This window comes from Chelonoidis abingdonii, chromosome 8 (assembly GCF_003597395.2).
Source record: "Chelonoidis abingdonii isolate Lonesome George chromosome 8, CheloAbing_2.0, whole genome shotgun sequence".
Lineage (NCBI taxonomy): Eukaryota > Metazoa > Chordata > Testudines > Testudinidae > Chelonoidis > Chelonoidis abingdonii.
In genome coordinates, this window is record NC_133776.1 from 51551414 (window position 1) to 51570873 (window position 19460).

Genomic DNA, 19460 nt, shown 5'->3' on the forward strand with positions numbered 1-19460 from the left:
CACAGCTGAACCATGCGGTGGAGTTATGGCCTGGCTGCTGACGGGATCAGGACTGTAATAAAACGTATCACCAACTGGTCCAAACGAGGCAGCAAAAGGCAGGAGGAACCTTATACTTTGGCGAATGGCCCTGAGGAGGGAGCAGGCTGCACTAGCCACCTGGTCCTGCAGAGAGGAAGAAGTTGGGCATGAGGACAGAGTGAAAACAGCGTGATCTCAGTCACCTGTAGCACTCCCTCCCAGCAGGAAGAGATTCACACAGGCAGGTCTAACCCTAGCCACAGTTAAACTTGGGGGACATGAGGAAAGGCAGCGGAACCAGAGAAGGGACCAGGGTTAAGGTGTGTGAGAAACTGAGGCCTGGGCTACACTATAGCTGCTTACATCGACCTATGTCAGTGTATACACTACAGCCTTGCTCCCACCGATGTTAAGTGCGCTGCTACACCCACAGTATAACTCCACCTCCACAAGAGGCGTAGGGCTTGTGTGGTGTCGTTAGGGCAATGCAGCATCTCTGTAGATGCTGCCATACTTACATCAGCTGTTGTTTATCAATGTCAGGGGTCCACACAGAAGCTGTGAAATTGACAAGAAAGGCTGGTAGGTTTCTCGTAGCGAACCTCATGCTGGGCTCACATCTGGTGCTGTAGCCCCAGGGCGTGTGGGGACTCCAGCTGTGAACCCGGCTACCGCCTGGGCTCTCAGCTTCCCGCAGAGCTAACTGGCTGGAACCCACTGGAACCCTGACAGCCAACCAAGCTCTGGATCCTGAGCTCCCCACTGCAAGCCCAGGTGACCCCTGGGGCTCCTGGTGCCCCACTCCCTGCTGGGAGAAAAGCAGACATCTGGGCTCCAGGCACGGAGCTCCGCACTTGGATCCTGGGCAAGCTGCTGGACTCCTGAGAGCCGGGGAAGTGGGGGGTAAGCTCGGGCTCTCAGCCCCCCACACTATCCCCTTCAGTTGGTGGAAGTCTGCCTGGTGAAAACACATACCACTGACAGCAGGGTAGCGTGGATATGAAAAACAGCAGTAATCACTGTGAGGGCTGTAAACTGAACACAGGTCAACTTAATTTTGTAGTGTAGACAAGTTCTCAGTGTGAATCTCCAGCTGCTGCAGCAGAGCCAGGGCATAGCAGGCTGGCTGGGATTACAGAGCTTTGCATATGACAGCAGCAAGGTAACCATGCTGTGCTCAGCACTGGCTCCCATCCTATCCGTTCCTGTCACACTCACAGCTCCTCTGGGCCTCAGGCCCAGCCCTCAGCTCCGTATGGGCCCCCTGTGCAGGCTGGGCGCTGGGTGTGCACTCTGGGGGAGACAGTCTGGTCCCTTGGCTGGTACGTTCCATCCCTGCCCCTATCCTGTCTGGTCTGAGTAGACTGCAGCCTTTTCCATCCAGAGGGGCTGTCCATCCAGTGCCAGGTACAATGGGTCTGGGACCACGAGGCACTACTGCAAGCCACAGAACATGCTCTACAGAGGGGAAACTGAGGCACAGAAGTGAAGCGACTTGCCTACGGTCACCCAGCAGGTGAGTGGCAGAGCCAGGACTCCCTATTTCCAAGACACTGGCCTACCCACCAGGCCACACGGCCAGCCACCACACTGTCCTACATGCTCACACCCATAAACACACACACAGAACAAAAATGGCAGAGGAGCCTGCTGTCCACCACGGATCTGTCTCCAAACACCCCACAGACAAACAGCATCCGACCAAAGCCCATAGCCATTCTCAGTGCGTTCACCCTCCCGGGGGAAGCTGTTAGAGCTTGAATAGTTTGGAGGTACAAGAAACAGATGACTTGATGTGTGTACATATTGATGAATACAAGACACATGTGTGCCCCACCAAACAGTGCTTTTATGGGAGACTCGCACAGCTCTGCTGAGACATCCTCAACTGCTCTCGTTATATATTTCATTAAGTCCATTTTTGCAATACCCTCAACAGAAGCATTGCACAGCTCTGTGGGGCTTTTCCTGATCTGCAGCCGCCTCAGATGGTATCACCTAATATTACCGTGTGCGACTGACACAGGTGTCTGCATTGCCTGCATATCACTCGCTAGTGGAAGAAATCTCTGCCTGAACACCAGGAGTGCCTGGCCCTCCAGGAGCAAAGACTGCAAACAAAAATTGCTTCTCCATGCCCTGACTTATTAGAAGGGATTTAAAGCCACCAAGTGAAACATCTAGGCTTTGATTCCAGGAGCATTAATTCCCTTCAACTTTTCAGTCTCCCAAGCATCTCCGAGCAGGCATATTTGATATCAAAATGCACAAGGATATATTATTTGGCCTTAATCTGCAATAGGATTTCCACAGAGGATTCTCTCCCTTTTGGTTGACTGAACTTCATACAATAGATGTTTGCAAATCACCTTACAAAGGCTTTGATAAAAAAACAAACAGAGCCCAGTTTGTTGGGCGGCAGGGTGAATTTTCCATGTTTTAGCCCTTTTTCTAAAACAGCATGCATCAGATCTTCAGGGGGCTGATCACGAGCAGCTGTCACCCTCACCTATCGCAGGAGATCTGCAGGATACAGCCAGGCGTTTGCAGCTCTTTCACATCTGCTATGACTGTAAAGAGCGACACAAGCGACAGGCTCAGAATGCACAGTGACTAACGATGCTAGTTGCTTGCAGGGCAATTTGTCTGGGTGGATGGAGGCAGAACTGTACCCCTCAGACAGAAATGCACATGCACAGCACTAATACACAAGTCTGCATCCCCCCATCCTCCCACACATACATGCACCCTCTGCTTCCCAGGAGAGCTCTCCTGAGTGGCACATTCTTTCAATACTATGCCCTGTTTCTAATTTCACTCCATTCCCCTCCTGTTGTGCATATACCGCTAGAGGTTGTGTAACCTATAGATGTCAGAATGGGAATAGGGCTTTTTACCCTTCCTCTCCCTTTGCCCAAGAAACATTGCAGAAGGGAAGGAAGTAGCTTAGTGTGAGAGCTCTCCACTCATGGTGAGACTGACAAGGAGAGGGCAGGGAGCCAACGCTTGGCCTGGAGCACTTTTTATATCTGGCATAATAAATCATTTAATTTTTCTCTAAAAATAAACGGCCAAGTAGCCTTGCTGGGGCTTTGGGGGTCACAGGAGTTTGCTGGGAATGTACACTCCTCCCTTATATCATGTGCACGTTCCCAAAGTAATCCACCAGTCCTAAGAAAAATGAACATCGACATGCAGTGTTCATGAGGAAAACACACACACACAAATACACCACGCAGAAAAGCATGGACACAGATAACAAGGCTTTGGAGCTGTGCTCCGGCTCCGCTCCAGCTCCAGGCAAAAACCTGCAGCTCCACTGCTCCAGAGCTGCTCCGCGCTCCAGCTCCAGGCTCCGCTCCAAAGCCCTGACAGATACACACACACACGCTGGTTTTGCAGTCAACATTTTGTGTCCTTTCTGCACCATCACCCAAGTATTTCAACTCTGAACGATGTAAAACTCACCATCCCTCTCCAATCACTCGGCTGCTATGGGTTTCAGAAAAAAATAATAAAAGTAAATAGACTTGTTCTCAGCCCCAAATACAGTTACAGCAGCTGAACTGAAATGGTGACATGGAGAGTTAAATACACCGTAGATCAGGGGTTTATCTGCAGGAGTTAAAAGCCATCTCTGTGATTTCCTGCAGTGCTATCCAAAATCAAGAAGTTATGAAATAAACACTCCATACCAGCAAATCAAGGTGATCGTACAGCTTCCATTGTCCATCCTCTCAACATGCTCTATCTATGCATCTCTGTCTGTGTACTGTGCAGGCAGATTAGGAAGAACACAGCTCAGAATACACAGTCACTTATCATATCTGGCTCTGGTCTCTCTATCACCTTTCACAAACGGATGCCAAGGTAGCTGTCCCAACTCTGGACACACAGGCAGAGAGAGTGAAGTGTTCACTCAAAGGCGTGTCTGGCACCTGCCGGGGAAATTTTTGAAAACTGGTCCGATTGGGTTGGTTTTGCCTCATGTCTCCAGAGAGTGCAGCGGCTGTGCGTGTCGTCATAATCCCACCCCTGCAAAGGCACTGCTGCACCGTTAATGGGGCAACGCCAGCATGGCTGGTTAAAAAATTATCCCACTCGTTTTGAAACCAACAAGTAATAAACACAGTTCCCATGAACTGACATTAAAGTCGTCTGACACCTAACAAACGTACAGACTTCCTCCAAGATGAAACCATTCTTCAGAGGGATGGTGTATTACTCAGCATTACTCACACTAGCTATGTCTGCTTTATGGTATTTCATCCACTTCCAAGCCAAGGGCTGCTCTTCACCCCTACAGGAGCCTTTCCCAGTTCTCTCTCGCTGCCCCCTTAAAGAGCCTGGCCCTGCTTCCTGAGAATCACCCTGCATGGGCTCTGTTGGGGTACTCAGATCCCGGCTTAGCCAAACCTAGGATGGGCATAGCCAGGCAGGCTGTTTCCGAGGTAACTCACCCCAAGTAATTCAGGCTTTAACAGAGAACAGCGCACTTAGAGTTGCACCAGAAATGGGTTGGGAGGCAGTGCAGAATGAAAAGCGCAGAAGTCACGTGTCTGTCAACCCACCCCACTTGAGAGCTGGTCACAGCATATGAAGCTTCTGAGTGACCCTCAGCTGTAGAACATGTTATACCAGGAGAGCATGGAAGAGCCAAAGTCACAGCTGAAGCCTGTCCCTAACAGGCAACACCAGATAAAGGACTCCCTGGAGTAGCACTGCCCCGTGGAAGTTCCAGAGCGGTGATGGACACACACAGACAAAGGCTGTGAAGATCTCTCACAAGGAGGAGGAAAGATTCACAATTTTCTTCATAGAACCACCGAAATGTGGGGCTGGAAGAGACCTCGAGAAGTCATTAAGTCCAGCCTCCCGCGCTGAGACGGGATCAAATAAACCTAGATTATCCCTGACAGATGTTTGTCCAACTGGTTCTTAAACACCTCCACTACCACAACCTCCCTTGGAAGCCTGTTCTGGAGCTCAATTACCCTTATAGATAGAAAGTTTTTCCTTCATATTTAACCTAAATCTCCCTTGCTGTAGATTGAACTTCTTGTTCTACCTTCAGTGGACCTGGAGAACAACTGATCGCTTTATAACAGCCCTTAGCATATTTGAAGACTATCAGGTCCCCACTCAGAATTCTTTTCTTAAGACTAAACAGGCCCAGTTTTTAACCTTTCCTCATTGGCCAGGTTTTCTAAATCTTTAATCATTTTTGTGGCTCTCCTCTGGACTCCCTACAATTTGTCCATGTCTTTCCTGAAGAGTAGCGCCCAGAATTGGACACAGTATTGCAGCTGGGGCCTCACCAGTGCTGAGCAGAGCAGTACTATTATGTCCTGTGTTTTACATAGGAGATGCCTGTCAATACACCCCAGATTGATAGTAGGTTTTTTTGCAGCTGCATCACACTCTCGACTAGAACCCCAGATCCTTTTCAGCAGCCCTGACACCTAGCCAGTTAGTCCCCATTTTGTACTTGTGCATTTGATTTTTCCCTCTTACATGTCGTGCTCGGCACTTGTCTTTATTGAATTCCGTCTGTTTGAATTCAAACCAATTCTCCAATTTGGCAAGGTCGTTTTGAATGCTAATCTTGTCCTCCAAAGTGCTGGCAGCCCCTCCCACCTTCGTGTCACCCCCGAATTTTATAAGCACTCTCTCCACTTCATTATCCAAGTTATTAATGAAAATATTGACTAGCACCAGACCCAGGACTGAGCTGTACGTGTCTCACTAAATACGATATCCCAGGCTGACAGCACACCATTAACAATGACTCTTTGAGTAGATCTTTCAACCAGTTGTGCACCCACCTTTATAGGAATTCCATCTAGATCCCATTTCCCTAGTTGGCTTATAGGAACGTCACGTGGGACTGTGTCAAAGCCTTACTAAAATCAAGCTCTTTCATGGCTACTACTCCTGCCCATGCACTCAGCCAGTAACCCTGCTCTGCTCCTGCCCAGCTGCACCATCTCTGTCTGGGATGAGCTTTCGCCTAGAAACCTCGCTCATTCAGGCACAAGGAAAGCAAGCAGGCTCCAGAACCTGGCTTCACACTGAGCTGAGAATCACCAGCTGGCCACGTCTCACAGTCTACAGTGGGATGGGTAGAGATGAGCGAATCCAGAGGGTGCCAGATTTGGTTCATCACTACCTCCTTTAACTGTTCCATAGCCTGAATCCTGGCCTTTTTACTGTTTTTAATTCCCACTGACTTCTGCCTAAGCAGCTGCTGGATATGGACACCAGGTCTGGGCCCTGTGTAGGAGCGTTTGACGTGAATGCCAAGTGTGCTTATTTGAGGGTTTGCAGGGGTGTGTTCAGAGCCTGGGATCACCCACCACCCATACGTGCTGTTCTACAAGCTTGTCACCCGCAGACATGCAGATCCCAGCCCTGCCCCCGTCCCATTCCACAGGCGAGCTGGGTAAGGGAGCAGGCTCTGCACCCCTGAAGGGAAGCACAAGGTGCACTGCTCCTGCTGGCACAGTGCAGGACCATGCTGCTCCAAATACAGGCCAGAGATTTAAGGCCACAGCAAGCCCTTAAAGGAAAAAATATGTACAAAAGTACTGACCTAGGCCTAACTGGGAGGGATTATACACAAGTCTATACAGTGCTGCTTCTCCTTTCTGGATACCCAGCCCCAAACATAGCACGTGAGGCCCTGTCCTGCTGGGAGCGCCAAATCTCCGCAGGCTGAGGAAAGCTGTGGGTGCCTGAAGAGCTCATACTCCTGCAAGGAGCAGGATCTCCCTGGTGCTGGAGCCCCAGGGGGGAGGGATCAGGGTATAAACAAATCCTCCCAAAAGAATCAAGAAAAAAATGAGTGCTCTTATACAAGAGAGTGTATACGGGACACCTCCTGCCAAAGCCATACCTGTACTCACTAGAGGGTTAGCGTGAGAGTGTCTCCTCCTAACCCCACTGAGCAGGGGGACACACCCCGCACGCACACACACATAGGCCTGGGCTGCTGGGTACTCACCGCAAAGGGGTTGTAGGAGGCAGCTGCAGCAGCTCCGCGGGCCCCCGCTGCAGAGGGCAGCATGGACAGCCCTGTGGAGAAGATCCCCAGTGCACTGAGGTTCAGCCCTGGGATCAGGTTGGCTTGTTGCTAGAAATGCAAAACACAGAGACGTGGAAAACATGGAATAAATGGGGGGAAAGGGGGAAGAAGAGGGGAAGCCACACGTGCGGAAGTGCCCAATGATTCCTACATGTCTGCCCAGACAGCTCCATCCAGTGGAGCCCATTCTGCATCAGCCCCATGACAAGCAGAACCGCTTGCAAACACCCCGGGGCCAACTGCGCCTGCTCCCACTGGACTAACTCTGGCTCTGGCCCTGACATTTGAGGACTCTACTGGGAAGATGGGAGCAGCGGGAAGGGGGTGCTTACATTGACGGCGACAATGTCATTCTCATAGGCCTCTCGCAACTTCTTCATGATCTCCACTTCGGCATTGGAGCAGGCCTCGATGCTGCCCTTCACCGTGATGGTCCGTTCAGGGTTATAAATGGTTAAATCCTGTAAACTAAGCAGTTACGGACAGGTGAAACTGCTGCCATCAAGGCAACAGAAAAGCAAGCTGCCTTCACCCTCCTGCTTAGAGCAGGGAACCTTCTCCCTGGAGCAGCCAGGAAGAACCCAGGACTGCAGATTATCCCCCACTGGCCAGTCACTTCCACTGGCCATTATGCAGGTGAGGGAGCATAGCCTGGATGTCCCGTTTCCACTCCAGACCTTCCCAACATGGCTTGTTTTACTGGCATCTATGTCTTCACTAGTGCCAGGCTAGGTGGAGCACCCCTGCCTGTGTCTGTGCACCTTTGAAGGAGTCCTATGCTGGCTCCACATGCTCACCGGTATGTACCCTGAGGGCTGGCCTCAGCATCTCCCCTCCCACAGCCAGAGAGCAAGGAACCCGGTTTTGGGCCACGCAGTAGCTCTCTGGGCTGAAGGCGGGTTGTTCTCCTCCGCCAGGATATCACAACTTACGGAGAGATGGTGATCTTGGTCCCTGTATCTTGCTCAATTTTCTTCAGGTTTCGTCCCTCTTTGCCGATCAGTCTCCCAACTAAACTGTTGTGTGCTAAGATTTTCAAGGGAACCTCTTCGGCGCTAAAAGAAACAAAAGGCGTTTGGTGTTTTTTTAAGTTCATTTTCCCCCTGTTCTCCTATTACCAGTATGTTCCAAACGGTGGAGTTGTCTTGGCCAGGAACACACACAAAAAAGAAAAGAAAAGTAGGACAAAAACATCACATGGATTTTTTTCGTTGCAAAACCTGCTCGTTTGTAGAGTCTTTATCATGTAAAGAATCTGACATGAGTCCTCTCCACACTTAGAGAAAATCCAGACAAATAGCTCCTCCTGCAGCTAACCGTTTGGGGCAGGAGGGGAATCAAAAGAACCCTGATCTAGAAAGACTGACTGCAACTGGTGCTGGTCGAAAATGGGTTGGTATTTTCCCATGAAAAAATTCAAACCACATAAAAAAAATGTTTCATTTGGTTCAAACTTCTTTAAGGGATTTTTAAATTTTTTTCAATGAAATAAGTTGAATTGCTACTATTTGTTTCAAATTGCTCTTTGGAAAAAAGGAAATCAACCCGAATTTCCAGAACACAGGAAACGGACTCCCATTCCAGCAAGGAGAAGGGGAGAGAAACAGCAAAGTGTTGAAAGCATGGGTCCTAAGGCATTACTGAAAGCGTATGGCCCTACACGTGGGCTGGCTTCCTTTACTGTTAGACCAGGCATGTTCTAGTAACCAAAACTGTACATCAGCTAGTTGTGCTGACTAAGCCTTTCAAACACACAAACATATTAAACCAAATCCCCATTTGTTTACATGGGCAACTATTACATTTTCTCTGCTGGACCTCTGGGGATTTATTCTTCAAACTGGCTCATTGCTCTCTGTCATTGTTTCTTCTGCCTGGTGCTTGCGGCTGCAGGGATTCTCCTCCTGTGGAGCGCTCTGTGCGGAACACTTACGATTTAGTCTCATCCGCCTCTTTCTGCATGATATCGAGGATCATGCGGCATGCTTCAGAGCACCCTTCAGGGCTGGCGTGGATGGTGATTGGCTTTTCAGCAGCACCGGCATTCTCCTTCCGATGGATGTCTACCCTGCACCAAGAGAATCAGCACAGAGAAGCCAGAGATCAGGCTGACATCATAAGGAACTTCAATGAAGCATCAAAGATAGTGCATCTATTTGCGTTACGTTGTGTTTACACTGCTGTCTACAGACAGTACCTCTGAACCAGGAGTCACACTCATTGCTGCTGAAACCAGCTCTGAACCAACTGTCCTGAACGGATCAGAATTCAGCAAGTGGCTGCACTGACAGTTGTGCAGAACCGTGGAAAACTCACCAGATGCACTCACCATTCAGGACAGGTTTGTTTCAAGGTTTGTTAAACTTTTTGCAGGAATCCGAGCCTAAGTTTTGAATGATTGATGGCCCAGGTTTGCGTGAACCCAAACTGACGTCTACGAAACATGAGGTTTCAAACAGTGTTGGCACTAAAGCAGGTTCACCTCAGATTTGACTCTCTTTGGCTTTAAGATTTGCAAGTAAAAATCAAAGAGAATGAGTGGGTGAGTGGGGGGAGCTGAGCCAACACAGATCAGCACAGAGCCGGTCCCTAAGACACAGAGTTTTTCCGGTTCCAGCAGGTGCCAGTACTGCTACACGTTCTTCTCCTCAGCTTCTTCAGGATCCACCAGAACACAGCAGGGCAACGGAGCTCTGCTGCAGCACCACAGGCCTGAGGGCAGGGAGAGGCGTCACAGCCGCTGCACAGAGCAAGTGGTATGTTAAAAACCAAAAGGGTAAAGTGAGTGCGTGAGTGTGTGTCTCTGCACGTATATGCGTGTGTTCATCCCAGCTGGAGAGGATGACCCCGCTCTGTGAGCACATGTGAGCGCTGCTCTCTTTGTTAGGAAATGTCTTGTATATTACAGAGGAATAGTCACACTTAGGCAGTATCACATAGGAAAAGAATTACACCAAGAGAGGGATTTGGCCTTCAGTTTTGGTACCCTTGGAAATAGCTGTGTCTTAATTAGGGCTTTCACCTTCCCACAGCTGATTGTGACATGACAGGAACAGACCAGGGGTCCATTTAGCCCAGCTAGCCTTCTCCAACAGCAGCTTGTACTGGATGCTTTTGAAGGAGACCAAATATTCCCCTAATGCACCTGGCCATATGTGCAACTCTTGTTCTCTCAGACCCTGGCTGGAGATCAGCTCATGCCAGCAGGCTGGACTGTGGCTTCACTCCACAGCCTGCATTTTGGGGCTCCAGGAGGTGTACCGGGGAGGGCTGTGCTGCAGCAGGAGCCCGGGAAGCATTTGGGCTGCTAGCCAGGGTGCAGCATGCATTTCCCTCACTCCTCACATTGGCTCTGCTCTGCTGGCCAGTGTGTGTGGCTACAGACTGGTCCTCATGCTGCCCACTCTGGTGTGGCTGCTGCTGTTGAGAACATGAGCCTGGAGCAGCTCTTGTGCTCACTCGGGGTGCGGAAGAGCTGTGGCCAAGTCCTGCTCAGGGGGGCGGGATGGGGAAAGTGCCACGCACCCTCTCCTCCAACACAGAGCTGACTACAGTTTGTGACGGCTGCTACAAGGCATTCTAGTCTCCCTCAGAACAGGTCTAATTCTGTTCAGGCTCTTGAGAAGATCAATAATTTAATGATAACGTGTGGAGTCGCTGATGCAGGGTAACCAGATAATTGTATGTCACATTAATGCTGAGTACCGTGATGGATCTTGTCGCAGCATCTTCTCTTATGACTGCCAGGCTGAAGCTACAAAGGTTAGCAATCCTCAGTGTGTTTCAGAGTGAGCTAAATACCAGCTGGAGTCAAGACATTTTTTTGCCCAAGTAGGTGTATTATCAGGATTTGAACATTTTCCTCTGACGCTGCTGTCAGAAGTAGGACATCTAGAGGAACTAAATGATTGTGGATTAGTTCTGGGATGATAATTTCCTTGTCCTGCTATGTCCTCGTGTACAGGGTCAGGCGGCAGATGATGACTGATGAATTTTGGGTTAAACACAAATAGCTTTGGGTAATAACAAACTGGAGAGGGAAAACTGTGAAGAAAATCAGAATGTTACATACATGTTCAGCATTAAGGAGACAGATCTGAAAAACCTCACCAGCAGCAGACTCCTTCTTTAAACAACACAAGATTAGAGCAGGGGGAAAGGGTTAAAGTCAGACGCACAACCCGGGTGCTGCAATCTACTAGCAATTCTCTCATTTCCAAGTATTGTACCCCTGACACAGAGCTCTCCTCTCTGAAGCCTCTACTTCTCATTTCAGGGATTTTAGAAAGTGCCCTAAAGGCATCGCTCAGGAGGGCCTTGCTCACTAATCCTGGGATCAACCTCATGCCACTTCCATTTTCTTCCCAATTTGTGTAGAGCAATTCCTTGCTAGAGCAATGGGCTGAGATGACCTGATTCTTGGCCTGTCTATGCTTGTGGGCCCTGCTCCTGTGCTGCGAAGTGTGCCAGCATCGCACAGCAACAACAGGACTCAGTCTTTGAACGCGCACAGCCTGGAAAGTGCTGCCTCTTGGTTCTGGCTGCAGCGCTCAGGTGTCCAGCCATTATGCATCTTTTCGGATACAATACACGCTCTGATCAGGAGTAGGGGGCCTTGTTACTGACCTCATCTGAGAAGAGACTCCCTCTCTCATGGGCCAATGTGAATGGTTTGGGAACTGTGACCCCAGGCAGGAGATGATCTTATGACCAGACGCCAATTTAATTCAAACTAGGGTGTTTAGTCATTGGCCAACACTGCATGTGGTGCTGAGCCAGCCTGCCCCAGAGGGAGCATGGGAATGGACGGTGTAGCACAGGGGCATGGTCCCTCCTCTAGCAGCAGGGTGAATGCATGAGGCACCAACTCCAAGAACTGGACTACTTACTCCTGTGTCTAATTTCAGGCTCCCAGGTTGGACCATTCTGGCCAAGGGACTGTTATGGCACGATGGCCAGTACTGGCGTGCTGTGTGCCCCCTACTGCTATGATTGCTACCGTCCTAGACATCAGACTGAGACAAGGCAGCACTGCATTAACAGCATGGGCAATGATACATTCCTGGCATACAGGTGAGCGCACTCTAGTGCGCCCAATCTGAGCTGGGCAGCTACAGGCCACCTGCGGAGTCCTGGGGAAGGAAACACAACCGTTCGCAGTACTTACTTGGACTGGGTTTGCTTAGTGAGGTTCTTTATGGTCAAGCCCTCCTTTCCTATGATCGCACCAACAAACTGCGTGGGGACCAGGATCCGCAGTGGGAAATCGAGCTGTTTGGGCTGTGAGGAGCCCCCCGGGGAGGGGCCCCGCTCCCTGGAGGCACGGCCCCCCCGGCGGGACCGCTGAGGGGGCGGAGGGGAGCTCACCTCTTCATCCGGGATGTAGGAAATCTTGAAGGAATAATTCTCAAACTGGTGGCCACTGAGCTTCTCAATTGCTCTGAAAGGTAGAGAAAAGAAGCCACTGGTTAGGCTCTGCATCAGCTGCGGGTGCCAGGCCTGAGGTGCCTTTGACAGGAGGTGAGCCACTGACCTGGCCAGATGCAGAGACTGTCCCAGTCCCTGTGGACTGGGTAAATGGCCACACTGTCTGGGCATGGTCCAAGGTCTCTCACAGGAGCACGGGCGTCCCTAGAGCAGAGATCTCATGCCTCCCTAAGCCTGGGCTTTCGCCCCATCAGAGACATCCAAATGCCTCAGACAGTTACAATGTGTCCAAAGGGTGTGTGTAACCCACTGCCACTTGGAAGGGCTCTGTTTCCTTCAAGGGCGTGTCCTGCACCGCTGCTCTGTGCCCCTTAAGGGCCTGTCCTCTGTGCAGCACTCTATCCCCCAACCCCTGCTTCCTGCTCTGTGCCCCTCAAGGGCACGTCCCCCACCCCTGCTCCCCACGGCGCTCTGTGCCCCCAGAACACTGCAGGGGTGATGAGCTTACTGCAGCCTCGGCTAACTGATGGCTGGCGTGATCCCAGCGGAGCTGATGGAGCCGCACAGCGGAGGCATTAGTGCAACATTGACTCAGTAGCTCTCCCCCAGCCCCTCCCAGGGCTGCCCAAGTCCCACCCCAGAGTAGAGAGACAGCTTCCCCTTCTCCACTCCTCAGCAAGAGACCACACCAGCTCCATCTCAGCCTGGCAGGACACAGCCAGGCCAGATGGAACTCGCACAAGTAGGGGTCCTGGCCGGTTCTCCCTCCCTGCAGCTCCAGGAGCGCCCTTCACCCCAGCTCTGTAACCCCTAAACACCCCTGGAGACTCCCCAGGCAACAGCCACCTGCTAATAGCTAAGCCCACCATCGAGGGTGAAAGTAACTTAAAGGACTTACTGGTACGCTGGAATCCTTAGCAGGGGCAGGGCCTCAACTGGAAGGGGGCGGGGCCTAACACCAGAAGAAGCATGACCTTTAAATCCAGAGGCTGCACAGAGCCCCAGGCCCTTTAAATCGCTGCCTGAGCCCCTGGGTAGCAGAGGCGGCTTAAAGAGCCTGGGGTGATGATTTAAAGGGCCGCCGCTATCCCAGGGCTCTGGCAGGGATTTAAAGGGCCCAGGGCTCCAGCCACCGCCGGAAGTCCCAGGCCCTTTGAATCACAGGCTGGGGGAAGCTGCACCCTGATGGTACGGTCGGCTGTGTACCGGCTCTTGCCATACCGGACCATACCGGCTTACTTTCACCTCTGCCACCACCTGGCTAGCTGTGCTCTGCCGGCATGTGCCTTCCCTGTGAGCCCTGCCGGACAGCGGAGATGGGACACTGGGAGCCTATCAGCAAATCAAGTGTCGCCAGTGGCTGGAGCCACCTTGAGTACAACAGCCCTCAGCGTACAAGGAGGGCACTGGGTTTAATCTTCCTTATACATCCTAAAGCCAGCCTGGTCAGAGCAGCTAATCGGCTCTGCATTCCTGGCCCTCTGCACAGAGGGGGCATAGCCTGTGGGGCAGCTTCCAGGATAGGGGCTGCTCTACCTAACCAGCACAGGTGGGGCCAGGAGCCATGGGGCTGGAAAGCTGCCCAAGCTCCACTTTGCACATACGCTGTAAGGTGCTGTATAGAACAGTCCACATCCCAAACCGGACCTCTGCTTGGATTGCTCTCTGTGGCCAGCCCCCCAACTCCCAACAGCACAGCGAGGCCAACGCTGAGCCTCTCTGAAAATCCAGTCGGCACCCGGCTCTTTGTGAGCTGCCTGCAGTTCCTGCTCCTAGAGCTGGGGCAGGTTCTGTGACCAGCGGCACAGAAGTGGGAGAGTGCAGGGGAGGGGGCGTCTCAGACCAGCTGACGGGGACATGGATCCCATGGATTTCTGGGCCAAAGAACTTTCTAGCCAACTCTGACCCACTGACAAATAACTCTGGCAATTCCCCCAAGCCCAGGGCAAATGGATGGGAGGGTTTCCCAGTCGGTTACTGAACTCTGACCCGGGAACAGCTCACTCTTTAGTGCCAGAGAAAGCTGGGGGGAACAGGGTTCTGGGTCCTCTTACAATAGCGAGGCTGTAGCAACCGCTCAGTGGGAAGCACTCGAGGATGCTTGTTGAAAGCAGATAACCACCAGAACCACCTCGAATTCGCAGAGCAATGGAATGTGCTGGAGGCTCGTCCACAGCGATGCCAATGGTAATGGAGCAGGGAGCTGCTCACTGCCCCTACTGAGCAGTGAGAGCTTGCTACGGGAGAGGAGCTGAATGATTCGCTCCGGGAATGCTAGGTAACGGACCAGTAGGAACTGCGACAGAGCAGCTGGCCCTGGGGGAGTGAAAGCCGGATGGGAGATGTCCGACCCCCCTTCCAGATACTTGTTCTTCAGGCCACAGTGAGTTTCTGGGATCTCCAGCGTGTGACGACTTCGGAGTCTCAGCTCATTCAGGGCCCAGACCTGCTCGCTTTCTCACAATGAGCAGATCACAATGCTACAGATTGTCCTGTGGGTTTCATGGAGTGGTGGGGAGGGGGCTGAATCAGGCCCTGGCCTGCAGTGACCACTTGTGTGTGACTGAACTTGTGAGCCAATGTGATCTCACCAGCAAGGCTGGCTCCTGGCCGGGGCCAGCTGAACCATTCGCCCAGGGCAAGTGACAAACAACGCCAGTGCCGAGGGGCTGGTCACAAAGCAACTGGGCATACAGCCACTTGGTGGGTACAGTGCGCCATCCTGCACAGCACAGGAGGGAACCAGGAAGGGCCAGATTCTGCCTCCCTTTTGCATGCTGAGCAGTACTTTCCTGGGGAGGGGATGGCGGGGCTGAACCCATTGACTTCAGTGACACCCCCCCCCCCCCCGGCCCCACAGCACCTAGATATGCAGGGACATTTGGAAACACTGCCAGCACCTCCTGCCGGACTCCCTTCCAAACTGAGCTAATCAGGTGGCTTAGTTTGCTGCATATTTGGCCAAAGTACTGGCCCTACTGAAGCCAATGGGAGTTTTGTTATCACTTTCAGCGGGGTCAGGATTTCACCCCTGGATGACACTGAACCTTTCGACTGAGCCCAGGCAAGGGGCAGTGCCAGCTGCTTCACACCAGGAGCACTGGGATGGACTCAGAGCTTGTCCTCCACACACACACTTAGTGTGTGGCCAGCCAGGATGCCAGCCTGCTGCACATTAACTGACCATGTGTATCCTGCCAGTGTGCGCGAAAAGCTCTGCAGTGCACACGGCCATACGGGGCATCTGATACAGGGCCCAACAAAATCACATTCTCTGATTCACTCAAATCGCCTTGGACTGTCAGCGGAAACAAAAACTAGCAAAAGGAGTCTAAAGAAGAATGACTCTTAGCCAACAGCTTCATTAATGATCTAGAGAAAGGAGGAAACTCAGTTTATACTAAATTATGAGAACAGAATATAAAACCAGGAGGCCTAGTGAGACAGGATGAACTGGCAGAGCAGAACGAGCGTGAACAGAATCTGGACAAATGCAATCTGAACAACTAGGGGAAATAATTTGGGAAAAATGAGGCTGCATTTCAAGGAAAATCTTCCTGAGAGCAAGATCAGTAACCACTATGGGATCAGCGACACCCCCCTTGCGTGGCACATCCCAACTGAGGCCTTCAGGACCTACGTCTTTCCCCTCCCCTGAGTCGAGAGGAAGCTCACTGCCAGCATGTCAGAACACTGGGTCAGTCGCAGGCAAACCCAGTATGTGTTACATGGAAATAAATGAGCCCCGCCCCAGCGAGGTGGAGTGCCAAAAGGTGAATGCAATGAAAGGCATTGCCGGGAGGGAGAAAGAAAGAGAGAGGGTGAAAGGAAGGATGAATGAGAACAAGAGCCACTTACACTTTTGCTTCTTCTTTTGTTGCATACGTTACGTTGACAACGGCTGTTTCTGTGTCTGTGTTGACTAAAGGGAAAGCAACACACGCTGGCATTAGCTCGTGGACGAAGAAGGTCTTCGTCACCTTTTCCTGGGTGACAGTTGCTAAGCCGGTCAGCTGTTCCTGGCCAGGGGTGAGTTTGATTGCTCTTTAGAGTAAGAGGTTGGGAGGGAAGCCATTTCCCTGGGCTGGGTGCCTGTGATGGTGGGCTTGGTTAATCTTTGCTCACTGGCTGATCTATGCCCCTTGTGGATACTAAGTTCAGGAGTAGCTGGGTGTGGGCCTCATTCTTGGAGCTGCACACTCTGCTCCTGCCATCTGAGGCCTGTCCTGCGCACCAGCTGGGTCACAGCGGGGTGCGTGTGGCTTTGGCTGGCTGTGGGTGGAAGTGAATGAGTGCCCACTGTTAACAGTGATGAGAACTCCAAACTCATTTTCTTTGTGACCTGGTCAGCAGTTTTTAACCATCGTCTTTAGGTGCTACGCCAGTGATTTAGTGTCCCCAGCCTGTTATGCTGGTAAACAATTCTGCTCTTTGATGGGGCTTAAGAACAGCTGCATCCACGGGAGGATGAGCATTGATGCATGGTTAATGCAGGGCTCTGTCTACCACTGAAGGCAAAAAGAAGGGATCGCTTCTTTCCAGGAGTTCTTGGAGACATCTCTCTAGCCCAGCTTCACCCCATGGCCAGGATGTTTTGTACAGACACTAAATTGCAAAGGGAAACTTCTCTATTTCCTACTGTGAGTGGGCCAGGCAGTCGAGCCCTTTTGCTCACTGCTGCCCAGGCTGGCAGGCGCTGGCTCTGTGCTGCGTGACACAGCTGAGGAGAGCTGAGTGTAGCTAAGTGAAGTGGCCCAGAGAACAAGAGGTAACAGAAAAACAAGAAGCCCCTGGCTGCCGTCCTGTGGCATTACCAGGAGCCCAAGTGCCCCCCACGGTGGCTCTGAGCAGTTGGTGAATGACTGCTTGGGGCTCTCTCTCATGTGCCCTGGGGAAGATTCACATTCTAGGTAGGGCGGGATTCCTAGCGGAGTGCAGTGATACTAGAGGGCCATCCCTATCCTTTGGGAGAGAAGTGAAGCTCTTATCTGAACCAAGGGCAGTTGCCAGGAGCTAGGAGGGGCCTCTCCTGGGCGCTGCCTGGCATGGACCTGCTGAGGCACTGGGGAGGGCGCTTGGCCAAGTTTCTCTGCTGTGTGGCTGCCTGTGAATCTTCTCTTCATATCCTGTGCTTTCTGTGGACCCGCCCCTCTGCCCCCACACTGCGTGAAACATCCCAGGGCTTTCTCCTGCCCTCTCCCCTGTCTGGGAGGGATGAGTCAGGAAGGTTGGTCTGTGCTAGGTTAGTTGCTGCCATCACCCTCTACCATACGGTTTCACAGCTGCGTGGGAGTTGCACCCTGTAACAGCTGGAGAGATGGGAGTCTTGGGTTCTAATCCAGGCTAGGCCACTAATCTGCTGTGGGATTTCAGGCAAGTCACTTAGATGATCTGTGCCTTGGTTTCTCCACTTGAGCATCACACTTCCCTAATTCACAGAACTCTTGCAAGGGCTAACAGAGGCTCAACGGACCTCAGAGAAAAGGCAGTAGACAAAGGCCAAGCAGTGTTACTGTTATGCAGTTACAGCACCCCCGGTGGCAGAGGTGGGTAAACTTTTTGGCCAGAGGGCCACATGCGGGAATAGAAATTGTATGGCAGGCCATGAACGCTCAGAAAATTGGGGTTGGGGTATGGGAGGGGGGTGAGGGCTCTGGTTGGGGGTGCGGGCTCTGGGGTGGGGCTGAGGAGTTTGGGGTGCACGAGGGTGCGCCGGGCTGGGATGAGGAGTTCGGAGGGCAGGAGGGGGATCAAGGCTGGGGGAGAGGGTTGGGGTGTGGGGAGAGGCTCAGGGGTGTAGGCTCCAAGCAACGCTTACCTCAAGTGGCTCCCAGAAGCAGTGGCATGTCCCTTCTTTGGCTCCTATGCAGAGGTGCAGCCAGGCAGCTCTGCACGCTGCCCCATCCGCAGGCACCGCCCGTGCAGCTCCTATTGGAGTGCCAAAGGGGGCCATTGGAGCACATAGGAGCCAGAGCAGGGCCACGCAGTGGCTTCCGGGAGCCATATGGAGCAGCCCCTGACCCTGCGCCCTGGCTGGAGTGTGGAGTGCGGCAAGCCCCAGATCCCACTCCCCAGCGGGAGCTTGCGGGCCAGCTTAAAAAGGCTAGTGGGCTGTAGTTTGCCCACCCCTGCTTTAAAGGGTGGTTTATACTCAGAGGCTGATTCCCAAAGCTGCCCAGGGGACCTAGATGCCCCGAGGGGTTGAGATACTCCACCAGAGCGCCCAGTCTTGAAATCCTCTCTTAGACAGAAATACCACTGACTTAATGGGGCCATTTATCCTGTGGCATGGATCTGATCCTGTTCTAGGCTCAACTCAACAGGGACCCTGAGGGATTTCTCTTGCACTGATCTCTCAGGCACTGCCGAGAGCTCACACCCAACACATTGCTGATATCTCAGAGAGGGGCTCTGGGACAGCTCTGGTAAATCCCTTGCACTCTGAGTACAGAGTATGGAAAAGTCTCATTAAAAATCAGACATAAAAATACTGCCCCCACCCACCGTGTGCAACTGCCCCAGGAACGGCCTAGCAGAAAACAAAGGCACCCTTTTAGTATGCTAACAGGGCTTTTGGGACATGCTCTGGGTAGCTGCTAAGCCCTGCATCCCTGTGGTGCAGTCTTGCAAGATCATGTGTCCACACGTGTGTGCACGTGTACACACGTGTATTGCCTTGGAGAACACTTTGCAAATCTCCATTACTTGCTTGAGCACAATGGGGTGCAGCTCTGATGAGTGCAGGATTTTGTGGTGCCTCCAGGGCCAGATTCTGGCAGCCTCATGAAGGGGGAGTAGGCCTTTACCCTGCAAACTGACCCAGCAGGACGGCCAGAGAAATGAGGGACTCCTACTCAACGGCAGCTAGAGCTGATGGCAGGATCAGGCCCCAAGCCATGCATCACTTTATCAGATGAACCCCAAGTGT

At 52.1% G+C, this 19460-nt stretch overlaps 1 protein-coding gene across 3 annotated transcripts in view; it reads right to left on the bottom strand.

The window, feature by feature from the left end:
• Positions 1–19460, bottom strand: part of IGF2BP2 (insulin like growth factor 2 mRNA binding protein 2) — a 103879-nt gene that overhangs the window by 21204 nt on the left and 63215 nt on the right. For all 3 annotated transcript variants that reach the window (XM_032763614.2, XM_032763615.2, XM_032763612.2), the window contains exons 4-9: positions 16391–16454; positions 12273–12545; positions 9039–9173; positions 8038–8160; positions 7438–7573; positions 7025–7153 (exon numbers count right to left, since the gene is read on the bottom strand). In XM_032763614.2, the coding sequence (XP_032619505.1) occupies positions 7025–7153; positions 7438–7573; positions 8038–8160; positions 9039–9173; positions 12273–12545; positions 16391–16454 (860 nt within the window). The remainder of the gene's footprint in view (positions 1–7024; positions 7154–7437; positions 7574–8037; positions 8161–9038; positions 9174–12272; positions 12546–16390; positions 16455–19460) is intronic.